At 46.8% G+C, this 16,653-nt stretch overlaps 1 protein-coding gene across 1 annotated transcript in view; it reads left to right on the top strand.

Moving 5' to 3' along the window:
• NPEPPS (aminopeptidase puromycin sensitive) overlaps positions 1-16,653 on the top strand; it is a 111,143-nt gene that overhangs the window by 51,745 nt on the left and 42,745 nt on the right. Inside the window, exons 4-5 of the mRNA XM_075350076.1 lie at positions 8,729-8,850; positions 11,356-11,463. Coding sequence (XP_075206191.1) covers positions 8,729-8,850; positions 11,356-11,463 — 230 coding nt within the window. The remainder of the gene's footprint in view (positions 1-8,728; positions 8,851-11,355; positions 11,464-16,653) is intronic.

Raw genomic sequence — 16,653 nt, 5'->3', positions numbered from 1 at the left:
AAATTAATAGCTCTGAGGTGGATGGGAGATTCGAATCCAACTGTGCGGTCCTGGGTTACACTAGTCAATGCAACCATAGTCTATGAGCGGGTGGTATATTATAATAGGGGGTGCCCGGGAAAATTTAACAAAATCTGGGGTTTGTGGAATTCTTCTCCAGACACACTTGCGGAGGTTTGAGGGAGATTATGCGGATAATGGTGGTTCCCGTTAGATGTTGGGATATGAAACACTGTCCAATGGTATATTAAGATATAATAATGCAATGTGGCTGTTGTTCTTTTTTTCTTCCTTTTTCTATTCCTCTTTCTATCTTGTTTTCAAAATATGGTCATGCTGATAGTTAGAGCTGTTCTTATGCTCAATATAAAATTAGATATATATGCAAATGATAAGTAGTATGGATAATAACATTGTTCTATCTTAAGGGCTGGTTCACACTAAGCGACAGCGACAACGAGGTTGCTGTTACGTCACCATTTTCTGTGACGTAACAGCGACCTTGTAAGTCGCTGTTATGATCGCTGCTTAGCTGTCAAACACAGCGACGCAGCAGCGATCATAACCGCGAGAGCAGGGAGACGCGCACACTGCTTAGCGCTGGCTCCTTGCTCTCCTAGCTACAGTACACATCGGGTTAATTAACCCGATGTGTACTGCAGCTACATGTGCAGAGAGCCGGAGCCGGCAGCACAGGCAGCGTGAGAGCTGCGGAGGCTGGTAACTAAAGTAAATATCGGGGATGTTTACCCTGGTTACAGCTTACCGCAGCTGCCAGACGCCGGCTCCTGCTCCCTGCTCGCTTCGTTTCGTCGCTCTCTCTCGCTGTCACACACAGCGATCTGTGTCTCACAGCGGGAGAGCGCCTTTGAAGAAAACGAACCAGGGCTGTGTGTAACGAGCAGCGATCTCGCAGCAGGGGCCAGATCGCTGCTCAGTGTCACACAGCGAGATCGCTAATGAGGTCACTGTTGCGTCACCAAAACCGTGCCGTAGCAGCGATTTCGGTAGCGATCTCGCTATGTGTGAAGCACCCCTAACTGCTAAAGATATTATGGACTTTATATGACTGTTTATTGTTATATTTAAATATTACTATCTATATACTGAGCTATCTTTATATGGCAAATGTCAGTTGTACCATGTTTGAAATTGTTAATAAAACGAAGTTAAAAAAAACACTCCATCTCTTGGAGTGTATCCGCTCCTGCAGGCTCGCTGGTGGCTCTCCATGTGGCAGGACGGCACGAGACTCCAAAATGGCGACTATGAAAGAGAAAGTGTGCTGTGTTTTAGAGTATGAGAAGTGTCAACAATTGTTACTGTGCATCAGGGGTTCGAAGACATTGAAAGTGACCCACCTGGTCACCAGAGCATTCTGCAGGGGTATCCACAACTTAAAGGAAACCTGTCAGGTGCAATATGCACCCAGAACCACAAGCAGATCTGGGTGCATATTCCTGTCCCTGCCTAACCGTCCCCCATCTAGTAGCATAGATTAAGTGCAGGGACCTCTGCTCAGCAGTGACAGCGGCCACCTGTACTCACGTCACTGCTGGTGATGCTTCATTGAATTGCAGGTTAGCACGCCCCTGTGGGTGTACTAACATGCTAAAGCGGCGTAATGAGCGCAGGAACTAACACTTTTGCGACAAGTCCCTGTGCTCATTAGCATATGATAAAAGATCTTTAGAAATACTTTTTCTAAAGATCTCTATTTTTAAAGATCTTTTTTATGATATGCTAATGAGTGCAGGGACTAGTCGCAAAGGTGTTAGCTCCTGCGCTCATTACACCGCTTTAGCATATGTTAGCATGCCCCTGTGGGTGTACTAACTTGCAATTCAATGAAGCATCACCAGCAGTGACGTGTGTACCAGTGGCCGCTCACTAAACAGAATAGAGAAGGCACCACCATAAATAATTTTAGAGTAACGGTAGCGTGCTCCAACCCGTAATATATAATGAAAAACACCAAGAAAGAGGGGAATACGGGCATTGCTAAACCATCTATGCAATGGAAAAATCCATAATGCAAAAGTGTAAAGAATTTATTAGACAAAAGCAGAAAAATTAAAAAATGGGGGGACAAAGAATGACCCACCCATATGCAAAAAAGGCACACCTGTGGCCGCTGTCACTGCTGATCAGAAGTCCTGGCATTTTATCTATGCTGTTTCTTTATCTATGCTACTAAATGGGGGACGGTTAGGCAGGGATTAGCAATATGCACCCAGACCGGCTCGAGATTCTGGGTGCACATTGCACCTGACAGGTTCACTTGAAGGACACTGGATACTGGTGTAAACTTAAAAGCCCCGGACGACCGAGTGCTTGCTACAGGTGAAACAGTGAAGAGGATTCGAGAGGCCTTTGCACGTTGCCCAAAGAAATCAGCATGTCACACAATTCGTAAACTTGGCATTCCTCAGCCGACTGTTTAGGAGATTCTGCGTCTGTGGGAGAAGCCATATTGTATACAGCTATTGCAACATTTCCGCTCAGCTGACCACGGCAACCAATACAAATTCTGTGCACTTTAAGGCAGCATTGGAAGGTGACTTGCTTCCCGGCTAGTGTTGAGTGACGAGGCAACCTTCCATTTAAGTGGAAAGGCGAAACATCATAATGCCCGAACATAGGGAGCGGAAAATCCCAATGCCACTGTAGATTTCGAAAGAGAGATTCCAAAAGTAAATGTTTTCTCTTCAATCTTCAAAAAAAAATAAATTTTTTTTTTCTTTCTCGCTGAAAAGACTGATGGGTACATTACTCCTCAATATGTTAGTTATGGTTGTTTCCACAACTGACAATGGATTCCAGAAAAATAATTTTCCAAACAAGACGGCTCTGCCCCGCTGGTAATCAGATGTGCATCGCTACTCCACAAGGCACTCCTAAACTGGTGGATTTGCCGCCGTTCTGGTGTTGTCTTGGCACTCTTCAGATGGCTCTTAACCCCCCCCCCCCCCCACCTCCCTTCCCAGATCATTCAGACTAAATAGTGTGTCTTCTTCCTTTGGGAGTATGATAGATATCACTGCCAGCAACACTGGATGAGCTCCAGGACCGCACTATTGCCACTCTAATCACCATTGATGGGGACATGCTGCAGCATGTTTGATTACATGTATGTCTGTGACAAAGGACACATTTGTAAACATTGTGCTAAACTTGGAGTTTGTTGGAAGCCAACATGGACAATGTGTAAGGCTAGTTTCACACTTGCGTTCAGCGCATTCTGTCACTAAGGAGAATAGCGCAGTCCGTTAACGGACTGCGCTATTCTCCATAGAGTTGTATGGACGACGCACTGAAACGCAAGTGTCTGCGTTTCATCCGCTGGACGACGCAGCGTCGTTATTTTGACGCTGCGTCGGGCGGATGGAACGCTGCATGTAGCGTTTTTCTGCGCTTGGCGGAGTGTCAAAAAAAAGGCAACCTGCAGGAATCAGTTAGGCGTCCGTTGTTTTTATAATGGACGCCTATGGTGGCGGATTCCGTTAGATTGCGTCATTTGACTGATTCCGTTAACGCAGCAGTCTTTACACAACTGCGCATGCTCAGATGTGTAAAGTCAAGGAAAAAAAACGACAACGGATTGCGTTATTTTGTACGATCTGTAGCATGCATTGGGCCACTATATGCAACGCATCCGTTGCATGCGTCACACAACGCAATGCTACGGATCCCGTCCAACGCAAGTGTGAAACTAGCCTAATATATAAACCACTGAACTCACAATTGGATCCATGAGCTCTAAATTCTACCAGAGCTCAAAGGTTTACATCAGAGGAAAACCATGCCCTGTGAGGGGGGTTGGGAACCTGTGAGGCAGGAAGGCAATTGTGTGTACTGTGGTTTATTGCACTTGGCTCTATTGACAGAGCGAAGAGTGGATCTACATATGAATTGAACACCTTCCCTGTGGCTGAAGTAATCTACATCTGTACATAACCCCCGAGGCATTTGGAAGATAAGTGTTTGTTCTTGAGATGGCCATCAAGTCTCCACAGCCCATATGGAGTGTAAACCTGACCTCAGACCTTTTGATATAAAGACCATTCCTATATGCCAGGACGCCATCCATATGAAAATGAAAACCATTGCACCTATGTTTGTCAAGACTCTTGACCCTCTAATCCAGTGTTCCCCCAACTCCAGTCCTTGAGAGCCACCAACAGCGCATGTTTTCAGGATTTCCATAGCATTGAGGTTTCGGAATCATCCCCTGTGCAGGTAATTAAATGATCACCAGTGCAATACTAAGGAATTCCTAAAAACAGGCACTGTTGGTGGCTTCAAGGACTGGAGTTGAGGAGCACTGCCCCAATCCATTCTGGACCTAAGAGAGCTAGCATAGACATCAGCAGCCATGTGGATGTTCCTGCACAACTCAAGACTGACCTGATTAGATGGTACTATTATGTGTGGTTGTAAAGACCCCCCCCCCCCCCCCCCGTTACATTTAACGACTTACTAGCGATCCCAAAAACGATGAGACCTGATAAGAATCGCTGGTAAGTCGCAGAGAGGTCGCTGGTGAGATGTCACACGGTCAGACCTTACCAACAACGCAGTAACTATCAGCGACCTGTATAACGATGAGCGACCTGTATTGGAGGCTGTTGGTAGGTGTCAAACACAGCGATGCGTCCTGCCCAGCAGGACGCATCGGCTTTGATGAAAATAAACCAGAATAGTGTATAACGATCAGCGATTTCACCTCAGGGGCCAGGTCGCTGCTTAGTGTCACACATAACTAGATCGCAGGTGAGACCCCTATTGCGTCACAAAACCTGTGACTCAGCAGTGATCTCGCTAGCGATTTCGTTATGTGAGAAGTAGTTTATATTCTTTATCATGTACCATTCACTATTGTGCATGTAATACATTTTAAAATATACCGCAAGACCCAATGAATCTTTTATAATCAACTTGTACAGTATAATATGGAAACGACATTTTAGTCAGTGTTGTAATAATAACTCTAATATGATAGTTATAATACAATATCTTTATTTGATAACATATAAAAGGTTTCAAGGACAAAAACAGTACACACAAATGGCAGCAAAAACAGGAGGAGATTGAGTGAATACATGATCCAGCTGTGCCGAAGGTTATCACAAGAGGACCAACCAGCAGGTTTTTGCAATATGAACTAAAGCCAGTGCTAGACTGGCTCTAAGATGCTGAATCCAGACATACCTATTGTAGAAAGATTGGATGCTTGGTTGCAGAAATCTCTAAAAGTTGCAGAAATGCACTGCACTTTCATGAGTGCAATGGGGGCTGGGCCTTTGTTGGTCCGGGTCTCGCTGTAAAATCCTACTGAAGTGTCCTCTATGATGTGCCCCCTTTTTCTTTATTTGAATATCGCTTTATGTCGCCATTTCTGTTGGCGACGGCACATGCGTATTAACACAGTAATTTTGTCTTTATTAAAATGGCAGAGTGCGCACATGCTCAAATCGCGAACTCCGGCGCCATTTTATTGAAGACACTGCGGTGAATACTATGGGCCACAGGGGCACATGCGCAGATGTAAGAAAAGAATCTGCGCATGTGCCGATGTATCTCATAATATTCACCACCATGTCTTCAATAAAATGGCGCCGGAGATCTTGGTTTGTGCATGCGCGGACTCTGTTGCCATTTTAATGAAGACCGAATTACTGTGTCAATGGGCATACGCCGCCATCATAATCAGTGGTGGCATAGCGCGAGATTCAAACAAAGAAAAGGGGGGACGTCAGAGGACACTGGAGGAGGACTTTACAGTGCGGACCCGACCCGCAAAGGTTTTCCCCGTTGCACCTGTCAAAGTTCAGTGCATTTCTGCAACTTTACTAAAGATATTTCTGCAACTGACCATCGAATCTTTCTACAACAGGTATGCCTGGATTCAGCATCTTGGTGTCAGTATGGCACTGGCTTTAGTTCATATTGCAAAATCCTGGTGGTTGGTCCTCTTTAAATAATCCTATAATAATGTGTTAGAACACACAGATCCATGTAATTAGTCAAATGTACCGTATTTTTCGCTTTATAAGACGCACTTTTGTTCCCCCAAATTTTGGGGGAAAGTAGGGAGTGTGTTTTATAATCCGAATATACGGATTATATACTTCAGAGTCCAGGGGAGGTGGGGGCAGCTTTGGAGCAGAGCTGGTGAAGGCTGCAGCGGGAGATCTCCTGCTCCCACTCATTAATATGCACTGCCGCTGTCCATCACCGTGGTGCTGAAACCGCACCGCGGTGACTGGCTGGGAGAGCGGCGCATATATGTGCCAGTGCTCCCTTTTGATGGCACATGCCCCCCTGTGTTAGATATGACCCCATGCTGCTGCCCATAGTAAAATAAAAACTCTTTACTTACCTCCTCGAGCCTGTCTCCCCGGTCTCCCTGCTGCCGCTGTGATCAAGCAAGCAGAGATGTCACACTGCTGTACCGATCACATGACCGGCACCGAGAACCAAGAAGTGCAGGAGCTCAGCAGCACGGAGGGAGACACTAGGGAGGACAGCACTGGAGAAGCTAAGGAAAGAGTTTATTTTACTATAAGCAGCAGCATGGGGGCCATATCAAACACAGGGTGATGTGTGCCATCCACAGGGGGCCATGGGCAGCAATAGGGGCCGTGTGCCTGCCACAGGGGGCCATGGGCAGCAATAGGGGCCGTGTGCCTGACACAGGGGGCCATGGGCAGCAATAGGGGCCGTGTGCCTGCCACAGGGGGCCATGGGCAGCAATAGGGGCCGTGTGCTAGCCACAGGGGGCCATTGGCAGCAACAGGGGGCCGTGTGCTAGACACAGGGGGCATGTGGCATCACTGGGGGACATTTGCCAGCAAAAGAGGGCTATATTCAATATAAGGGGGCCATATTCAGATTAAGGGGGCTTATTTTAGGATGGGGGGGCTATTAGGGACATATACCCTATATGATTTTTTACACTGATACTGGCATAAGACAGACCCAATTTATTAAAAAAAAATAATTCTCTTTTCCTTCACCAAATTTGGGGGTGCGTCTTATAAAGCGAAAAATACGGTAAATCATATAGTCAAACCTGTATTCCTCTCCTAGTGTTGGACTGGCGACCAGTCCCGATGAGTGTTTCAGCACGAGCCTTCGTCAGGGGCATGGCATAATAGCAACAGGAGGCACCTTTTTAAAGTAGCATGAACCAATAGGAACCCGAGGACTATGGCAGCGCATGCACCGAATCCTGTAAAAATGAGGCACGTCAGCCAGAGGGTCGGAGCGGATGACATTCACATGGTCTGGCCTGGGAAGGATATAGACACGACGCGATACGGACCCGGCAGCCAGGAGCCGCACAGGCTAGGACAGGGTTCCCCAACTCCAGTCCTCGAGGGCCACCAACAGTGCATGTTTTCAGGATTTCCTTAGCATTGCATGGGTGTTGGAATCATCAACTGTGCAGGTGATTAAATGATCACATGTGCAATACTAAGGAAATCCTGAAAACATGCACTGTTGGCGGCCCTTGAGGACTGGAATTGGGGACCCATGGGCTAGGATCTAATTCAATGTATATTATACAGTGGGACAGGACTAAAGGATGAGCGGAGAAGTCTCAGCCAAAGAGCAAATACAAATGGCACACATTTCATGAGGAAACTGGACATATAATGAAGATAATGTGGATCCTTTCCAATACCATTGTAAAAGCGACCGTGCAATATGAAAGTGACAGTGGATACAAATAAAAAAAACCCTGAGTATTTGAGTGGAGTATACATAAAAAATATATTTCAGATGCACATAAAATAAATATTTAAGAGGTACAGTTATTCTAATACGATTAAAATAAACCACTATTAACAAATGTATATAACTATCACTAAATAAATATGAAATTTTTACAAAATTGGCATAAATATAAAGTGCAGTGTTAATGTGACCATTATTGCTTAGCAACATGAGAAAAAAAAATAGTACATAAATTAATCCTAAATAATAAATATTAGGATAAACATATTTAAATATTTTTTAAATAAAAGTTCCTACCTAAATAAGTTTGAATATGTAGATCTCCACAGTACTATATTAATGTCCTATAATGTCCATATCTCCGCATGCAAATTCATCCCCCAGACATAAACACTACAAACACATTGTTACATCACTATACTCTATTAAACGAATAAGTATATCCTAATATCCGCAGCTTAGTAAGCTAATGTACTGATTGCCCCCACATAACTCATTGCTAAAAGTTAGGTTAATCCATGCCTATAAATGAAGAAAATAATGTAAAACCCATAAAAGAATAATTAAAGACACAAAGCTAAAATGAGAACAGGCGGTCTGAGAAATATCAGGTATAGTTTTTCACCATCCTTATAGAAAAAGAATAAGGTCTTCATGGAGTCCCATTGGTTGAACAGTATCTTCTTTCCCACTGAAAGCCTTTGTGAGATATTGCCCCCACGTATCCCAGTGAGAATAACCTTAGTACCCCGTACACGTCATAAAGTGGGATCACATTGATGGTGGGATATAAAGTGCCTTGGGATTTTCAAAAAGTCCATATCAATTTTTTTTTTTGCTGCCATATGTGTACTTTGTTCTTGAAACCTTTTTATATAGTATCAACTAGATATTGTATTCTATTTATTTTGGCTTTAATTTAGTATTAAGCTGTGTAGGGAATCCCCCTTGCCTTTGGTTTATGCTTTCTTCTGTGTATCTGTAGGTACAGGGATGCTGAAGATTGATTTTGTCGGGGAGTTGAATGATAAGATGAAAGGTTTCTATCGCAGTAAATATTCCACAGCATCTGGAGAAGTGCGTTATGCTGCAGTCACTCAGTTTGAGGTAAGGAGATGTGTACCCATGCTACTGGAGTCACAGGATGGTTCAGCTTGAAGGGGTATTACAGTTAAGCTCACTTCTGTATTGGAAGGTGAGGAGGGCGGTTACATCACCTACATGTGACATCGTTGGCCCTCCTATCCTGATGCGGAAACAAGTGGAGACAGAATACCCCTTAAGGCCCTGTGCGCACTTGCTGGTTTTTGCCGCGGATTTCCTGCGGTTTTGCTGCATGTTTCGCTGCATGTTATGTTCATAACATCACTGCAGTGATTCACCAGCAAAACCTATGGGAAAAAAAAAATGCTGTGCGCACTATGCGGATTTTGACAGCTGCATGTTTTGCTGCGGGATTCCCGCAGCAAAAACAATTGCATGTCACTTCTTTTCCGCACGTCGCTGCGGCATTTCACTGCATTGACTGCAATGTAATCATGAAATCCCGCAGGGAATAACGCAGGCAGCAAATTCTGTGCGGTTCATTGCGTTTTCCTGCGTTATTCCCTCCGATATTTCGTGGTTTCGGGACATAATGTTCATCACTGCCTGCGGTTTGGAGAGCAGTGATGTCATTATGACAGGAAGAGGAAGCGGAGCAGAGAGTAAACGCACACATATCACACTCACACACAGACATAGAACAGCTGCCCCGGGACTGTCGCATCCATTATGCGGCAGTACCGGAGTGTCCCTGGCTCTTCCAGATGCCGTGATGCGTTGGCAATCTAGGTAATAACGAGTTAAATGGCAGCGGATCGCTGCCATTTAAGTACAGGCTTGATCATGGCAGCGTCTGAGACAGCTGACATGATCAACCCGTAAGTAAAGTGAAGAAAACACACACACCGAAAAATCCTTTTATTTTAAATATAAAACACAAAAAAGCCCCTGTTTCACCCCTTTATTAACCCCCCCCCCACCACCACCACCCCGAAACACACAGCTCCGGCGTAATCCACGTCCTGCGATGCTTGCATCCAGCCGCGGCTGACACACAGCGCTGAATGCAGCCTCGCAACGAGACAGACTGCAGAGGTAATTATAGGGCATTTCCCACGCCCGTTAATATGAACAACACACCACCGCTCGGGAGAAATGAAGTGATCTGTCCTCTCTCCAGCCCTCTCTCTAGCCCATCCGCATGCTGTTTTCGGGTGCGGTTTGCCGTGGTTTTTTACCGCGGGTGCGGTAATCTTTTCAGACCCTGCGTAATTTTCTTAAGAAAATTCCGTTTTCCAGTGCGCACAGGGCCTAAAAGTCGATTTGTATGAATTGCAGAATGTAATAGCAACTTGTAACATATCTAACAGATGTGAATTAGTAGTCTTAAAGGATAATGTAAGGCAGTGGCCACACAGTGTTCAGTGAACGCATTAACATAGCCATAACAAAGAAATTAAATCTAGCAATGGACTAGATGCTGATTAAAGCTGTACATTTGGATAGAAATATTAATGTTTAATGGGGTCAGTCCTAGGCCTAAAAGAATGTCCATTTGGTCTCCATCAAGGTGATGTGTGTCAGCATTTTTATGAAAGTGCAGTTGGCGACACTAATTGATTCAGTGGACAAGTAGGTCTCCTGATCTGAACCCCAGTGAACACCTATGGGGAATTTTGATGAGACAAGTTAAGCTTCACTCTCCATCCAGCTTCCAGGCTCTAAAAGAAATTGTTAACAAAGCATGGGAAAGATAATGTTAATCATGTCGCCAACTTGTTCATTTCAGGCCTAGAAGAATTAGTGCTCTTTAAAAATAATGGTGGTCGTTCAAATACCAGATATAGATTTTGATGTGAGGTGTATTCATTTTTGTATTAAAGGGAATCTGTCAGCAGGATTTTGCTTCAGCATCTGACAATAGCATGATTTAGTCAGAGACTCGGAATCCAAGGATGAATCACTTAGATTATTGGGTGTAGGGGTTCTGACACAATCAGAGCTTTTACATTAAGCAACACAGCTGAGAGCTGTCCTGCCCACACCAGACTCAATAGAGATTGTTTAACCCTTACAGCATGCTGTCCTCAGATTACAGAGCAAAAATCTGTTGACAACTTCTCGTTAACTAATTTAAATAAAATTGAATATTGTGTAATGAAAGTTACATTATTAACTTTATTTTCATGTTATGGGTTAAAATAATTTTCTGTGAAATTTAGTTCCCTCAAGTTTCAAAGCTTGTTCTTGTGTTCAGTGAGATATTACTCTTTTCAAAGAGGATGATTACAGGCACGAAATATTTAGTCTTCCCTTTGACACTTGTGAACCTTCAGCCGTATCATCGTGTCTGGCTCCAGGATCCCTTAACATTGGATGTATTTGGTGGTTTTAGAAGCCAAACCTACAATGTTCCCTGCTAGTATGGCTGTCTTTAGGAAAAAGACAACCCCTTTTGCGAATTAGAAACCTTCCTGTGTATTGGCACTTTTTGTAGATGCTTCATTTATTCTATTAATCCTGCCCTCTTCCTTCTCTTAGTGACATGAAATCTTGTTTGTTCCCCAGGCCACAGATGCACGCAGAGCTTTTCCCTGCTGGGATGAACCGGCTATCAAAGCAACCTTTGACGTTATCCTGATTGTCCCCAAGGATCGTGTAGCTTTGTCAAATATGGTAAATTTTTACATTTACTGCTAAATTGTATGCAATTAGGAACATATATATATATATATATATATATATATATATATATATATATATATATATATATATATATATATATATATATATATATATATATATATATATATATATACACACACAATGGATCCGCACTTAACGAGTAACCCAGTTAGCAGGTATTTCGCTTAACAAGCAAAGCTTGCTGTAAATTTGTAACTCAGTTTACGAGCAAGCTTTGCTGAACGAGTAAAATACTCACCGCACACACTTCCGGTTCCGTACATGCACTGTGCTCTAACCCGCTCTTGCAGTCCACACAAACACGCACGCGCGCACACACACATTATGCTCACCTTACCTTCCGTTCCATCGCCGGCCTCATGGTCCTTGTAGTTCGCCGCTACAGGATGTGCATCGGGTAACCATTGTGATGAGTGAGGGACTTCCACTGTCAGCCGCTACTCAAAGGCAGCGCACTGGCCAATCAGAGGCAAGCGTCTCCTGCCTTTGACGTCAGCGCTCTGGCAGAGGAAGTTCCTCCCTCGTCGCGATGGTTACCCGATACACCTCCTGTACCGGCGAACTACAAGTTCCAGGAGGTCGGCGATGGAACGGAAGGTGAGGTGAGCAGTGTGTGTGTGTGTGTGTATGGAATGGCACAATAGGGGACCAGGATGGGACATTTAACAAGTTGTGGAACGAATTGTCTGCATTGCAATGATTTCCTATGGGAAATTTTGCTTTGCTGTATTAGACTTTACTCGTGTGTTTTTTTTGTTACATCTGATCACTTTAATTGACTATTTTTTACTTTAATTACACATATATATATCACAATAATCAAGAGCTTTAACACTAGAACTACTGAGGTAGTTATTTTGACTACTTTGCACTATGTATTTCTATATAGGTGTCAGGAGTCCAGTAGTTCGTGTTAACACAACCCCTCACCCTTCCAACACACAAATCAGTGGGTTACTCATGGCTTTATCTGTACTGTGAAATTGTGACCTCCACCCTTACCTGATGACTCTGGATTAGGAAGACAACAAAAAATTATGTGACAGTACTCCCCTGACACTACCGTATGTCCTCCTGAGAATGCTGCTCTTCATAGACTATTCACAGTGTGAGGGCGCCAACATAAGGAGCTGTGAAATGAAACATCTGAGGGCATTGTTTTCTGTGGTTTGCCTTCCGGGGGGCGATTTTCGGGGAATTCACTCAATTTCAGATAAATAGGAAATATTCTAAAATATTTAAGCACCACTTCCCATGTTAATATGCAGCTGCTCAGTGCCACCTCTCTGGTGGTCCCCATTAGTCCTGTAGTAATGTTCTCCTGAAGGTCTAGTGCAGTGCTGTTTGGGGCCACCGGAGCAGCGGTGCTGAAGCAATGGGAGATATAACTGGGGTGTGTGTACCGTATTTTTCGGACTATAAGACGCACCTGACCATAAGACGCACCCTGGTTTTAGAGGAGGAAAATAGGAAAATAAAATTTTAAGCAAAAAATGTAGTCATGACACACTTATGGGGCAAGGATCTGCTTCTGACGCTGTTATGGGGTAATGTCCTGCTCATATGCGCCCCGTCCTGCTCATATGCGCCCCGTCCTGCTCATATGCGCCCCGTCCTGCTCATATGCGCCCCGTCCTGCTCATATGCGCCCCGTCCTGCTCATATGCGCCCCGTCCTGCTCATATGCGCCCCGTCCTGCTCATATGCGCCCCGTCCTGCTCATATGCGCCCCGTCCTGCTCATATGCGCCCCGTCCTGCTCATATGCGCCCCGTCCTGCTCATATGCGCCCCGTCCTGCTCATATGCGCCCCGTCCTGCTCATATGCGCCCCGTCCTGCTCATATGCGCCCCGTCCTGCTCATATGCGCCCCGTCCTGCTCATATGCGCCCCGTCCTGCTCATATGCGCCCCGTCCTGCTCATATGCGCCCCGTCCTGCTCATATGCGCCCCGTCCTGCTCATATGCGCCCCGTCCTGCTCATATGCGCCCCGTCCTGCTCATATGCGCCCCGTCCTGCTATATACCTATCCTGCGGCACATAAAAAAAATAAACGTTCACACTCACCTTACCTCACCTCACTCCCTGCAGCACCGCTCCTCTTACTGTCTGTCAGCGGCAGCGCCGCTGAGTGGAGCTGTCCCCGTTCCCCTGCATCGCGATGTCCTCCGATCTGTGCCGGCGGCTGCGTGTGGACACGTGCGCACAGCGATGACGTTATCGCTGTGCGCGCCGCTAGTCTCCACGCAAGTCAACTGACCGGCACAGACTGGAGGAGATCGTGATGCTGCAGGGGAACGGTGAGTAATGTGTACTGATTCACTGCCCCCCGCACTGATGATGGTGCGTGGGGGGCAGTGAATACAGCCGCACATGATCACTCCAGGCTGCAGTTGCCAGGGGTGATCATGCGGGCCGGCTGTTTATCCCTCGCCCATCACCCCACCTACCTGTCAGTGCTGGCTTCAGCGCTGAGATGGGCGGGATGATGGGCGTGCATATTAAATGAGCGGGTCCACGTGGTCACGGCAGGCTGCTACAGCCTGCTCGTGCCCCAGATGACCCGCTCCACCGCAGCACCCTCATTTCCCGCAGCCCTACACTCAGACCATAAGACGCACCCCCCACTTTCCGCCAACATTTGGGGGAAAAAAAATGCGTCTTATAGTCCGAAAAATACGGTATATCTCCCTGTGATTGAGTTGCGTTTTTTTTCCACACTTTTTTAAAAGGTTGTGTAAATTTCTTTATCGTTCCTATGGGAGACCCAGACCATGGGTGTATAGCTACTGCCCCCGGAGGACACACAAAGTTACTACACTCAAAACGTGTAGCTCCTCCCTCCTAGCATATACACCCCCTGCTAGCCAGTCCTAGCCAGTTCAATGCTTTGTGTTTCAGGAGGATCACACACATGCATCTCTGATTTTGATTTTTGATTTTTCCTTCTGGATCAAAGATTTGGAAGAAAAGCGGGTCCAGCTGGACTCCCGGCATGTCCCTTCTCACCCCACTGTGTCGGCGGTGCTGTTAAGGTTGATTTTCCAAGGCTGGAGCCTTCTCATGCCGCGCTCCTTCACCATCCCATGCTGGGGCTCTGGCTTGAAGTGGGAGCCAACACGGTTCTCACTGCTTTGCAGGAGACCGGTCTCCATCCGCAGCCCTTTTGCAGGATCCTGCTGGACGGAGCTATCACCCCCCAGGAACCTGGCAACCTGCGTCTCACAAGCTAAGTATATGAGGCGTTATTACCACAGAAAGTGGTCTTTCCAGGGGTCCTTTATGTTTATTATTGGGGGAGTGTGTTTTATGTTTGGTGTTAACGTTTCCGGCCGGTTCTCCAGTTTTCACTGGAGAACCGCGACGATGGTGCCTGCACGCCGGCCGCATGTTTTACTCTAGGCCCCGGCTTCGCCTGAGGCCTAGTTTCGGTTTCCACTGTCTCTGCACGTCAGTCAGGCAGAGGGACAGTGTGGCTCCGCCCAGCGGCTGTGCAGCACAAGGGAAGGGACACTCCTCACTAAGGAAGGATTCCCTCCCCTGGCTACCTCATTTTCCGCTCTCAGAGTAGGCCCCGCCCCCTCTCCTCGCTCCGGTCGCCATTTTCTCAGCGTTCTCTGTGCCTGCAGAGGCACAGAGATTCCACATTGTGACAAGTGGGGGCCGGGGCTGAGGGACTAGAGGGCACAGACATGTATGTTTAAACGATCTGCAGCCACGACCTCCGGTTTGTGCAGCTGCTTATTTTATCCGTTTATATATGCTGGGGGCCATTCTAGACTGAGCCCCCACCTCTGCAGCATGTCTCACAGAGCGAGGCTGCAGACTGTTTTTATTATACTGCAGGTAGTCTCGTACGGCTGTACCGAGCTCATAACCACTGTGGCCCCTCAGCTTGGAGGCTCATTAGTGGTCCCTCCAGCTGCTCCGGTTTCGGTGGCTGACCCCTGGGGCAATCCTATTCCAGGGGTCGGCTGTCCCGGCATCTGCTGAGCATGCAGCCCCCTTCTCAGGGCGTTTTCTGCTTCAGCTCGCTCAGCAAAGCTCACAAGGGACTCTCCTTCTGGGCTCAGACCCCGTCCTCCTGACAGGGAGACGCAGGGTCCCCTGTCCTCCCCGTCCCGCAGCTCCGATTACGAGCTGACTCACTGGACGAGGAGGATGTCTCTACCAGGGGCTCGGACGCTACTTTATGTACATTGATCCGTCCGTAGGTGACGCAGATGCGAATGATTGGATTGCGTCCATTATACTTGTACTGGACCTCCATCCGCCTGTATCAGGGGAGTATTCCCCGCTGGCAGAAAGGCGTCAGTATACCTTTAACAGGACGAGGAGTGTGTTCCTTAACCACTCCAGTTTTCAGCCCCGCTGCGTCCAAGCCCACAGCCTGTCCTGCAGACCCCACAGCGGGGTTCTGCTGCCTGTTTCCCCCTCCCATCAGAGGTGGTCAAGGAGTGTACTCATTCGCCAAGGGTGGCCACTCCGGTGTCTAGACTTTCAGCCCGGATAGTTGTATCAGTGGCTGACGGCACCTCTATAAGGATCCCACGGTACATTAATTTTGTACTGGACCTCAATCCGCCGGAGTTACCTTACCTAGGAGAACACAGCGTGTGTTCCTTAACCACTCCAGTTTTCAAGCCCCTGTGACCAAGCCCAGGGTCCGCTCTGACAGTCGCTTCCCATGAAGCGTGATTCTGCGGACTGTGTTTCCCCTGTCCACCAATGGTGGTCAAGAAGTGGGCTCATTCACCTCAGGTGGCTCAGCCCGGACCGTTATGTCAGTGGCTGATGGCTCCTCACTTAAGGTTTTGCGGTCCGCCCGGTTGTCCTTTTGGCCAAGTCGGTATGGGGGCGGCAGGAGCTTCGTTCTCCTCAGCTTTACAGCAGTGCGTTTTTTTTTGTACCTTCTCTGCTTCTCTGGAGGAGATGCATTCCCTCACAGGGACTCTATGCCCAAAACGGTTGCCTGAACTTCCAGACTTCAGTCTTTTCATCCTATGCCAGGTCTGCCATGCTGGACACCGCACGGCGGTGGTCTTGGCTACTTTCCTCGCTATCCGCAGGCTCCTGTGGCTTCGGAAATGAAAGGCAGATGCCTCTATAGAGGTTCCTTGCTGGGCTCCCCTTTGGTGGGACCAGTTTCTTCGGAACCAA

Source organism: Anomaloglossus baeobatrachus, chromosome 5, assembly GCF_048569485.1.
Source record: "Anomaloglossus baeobatrachus isolate aAnoBae1 chromosome 5, aAnoBae1.hap1, whole genome shotgun sequence".
In the NCBI taxonomy this organism is placed as follows: Eukaryota; Metazoa; Chordata; class Amphibia; order Anura; family Aromobatidae; genus Anomaloglossus; species Anomaloglossus baeobatrachus.
Note: the sequence above shows the minus strand (reverse complement) of the source record. Positions and strands in the feature narration are given on the sequence as shown.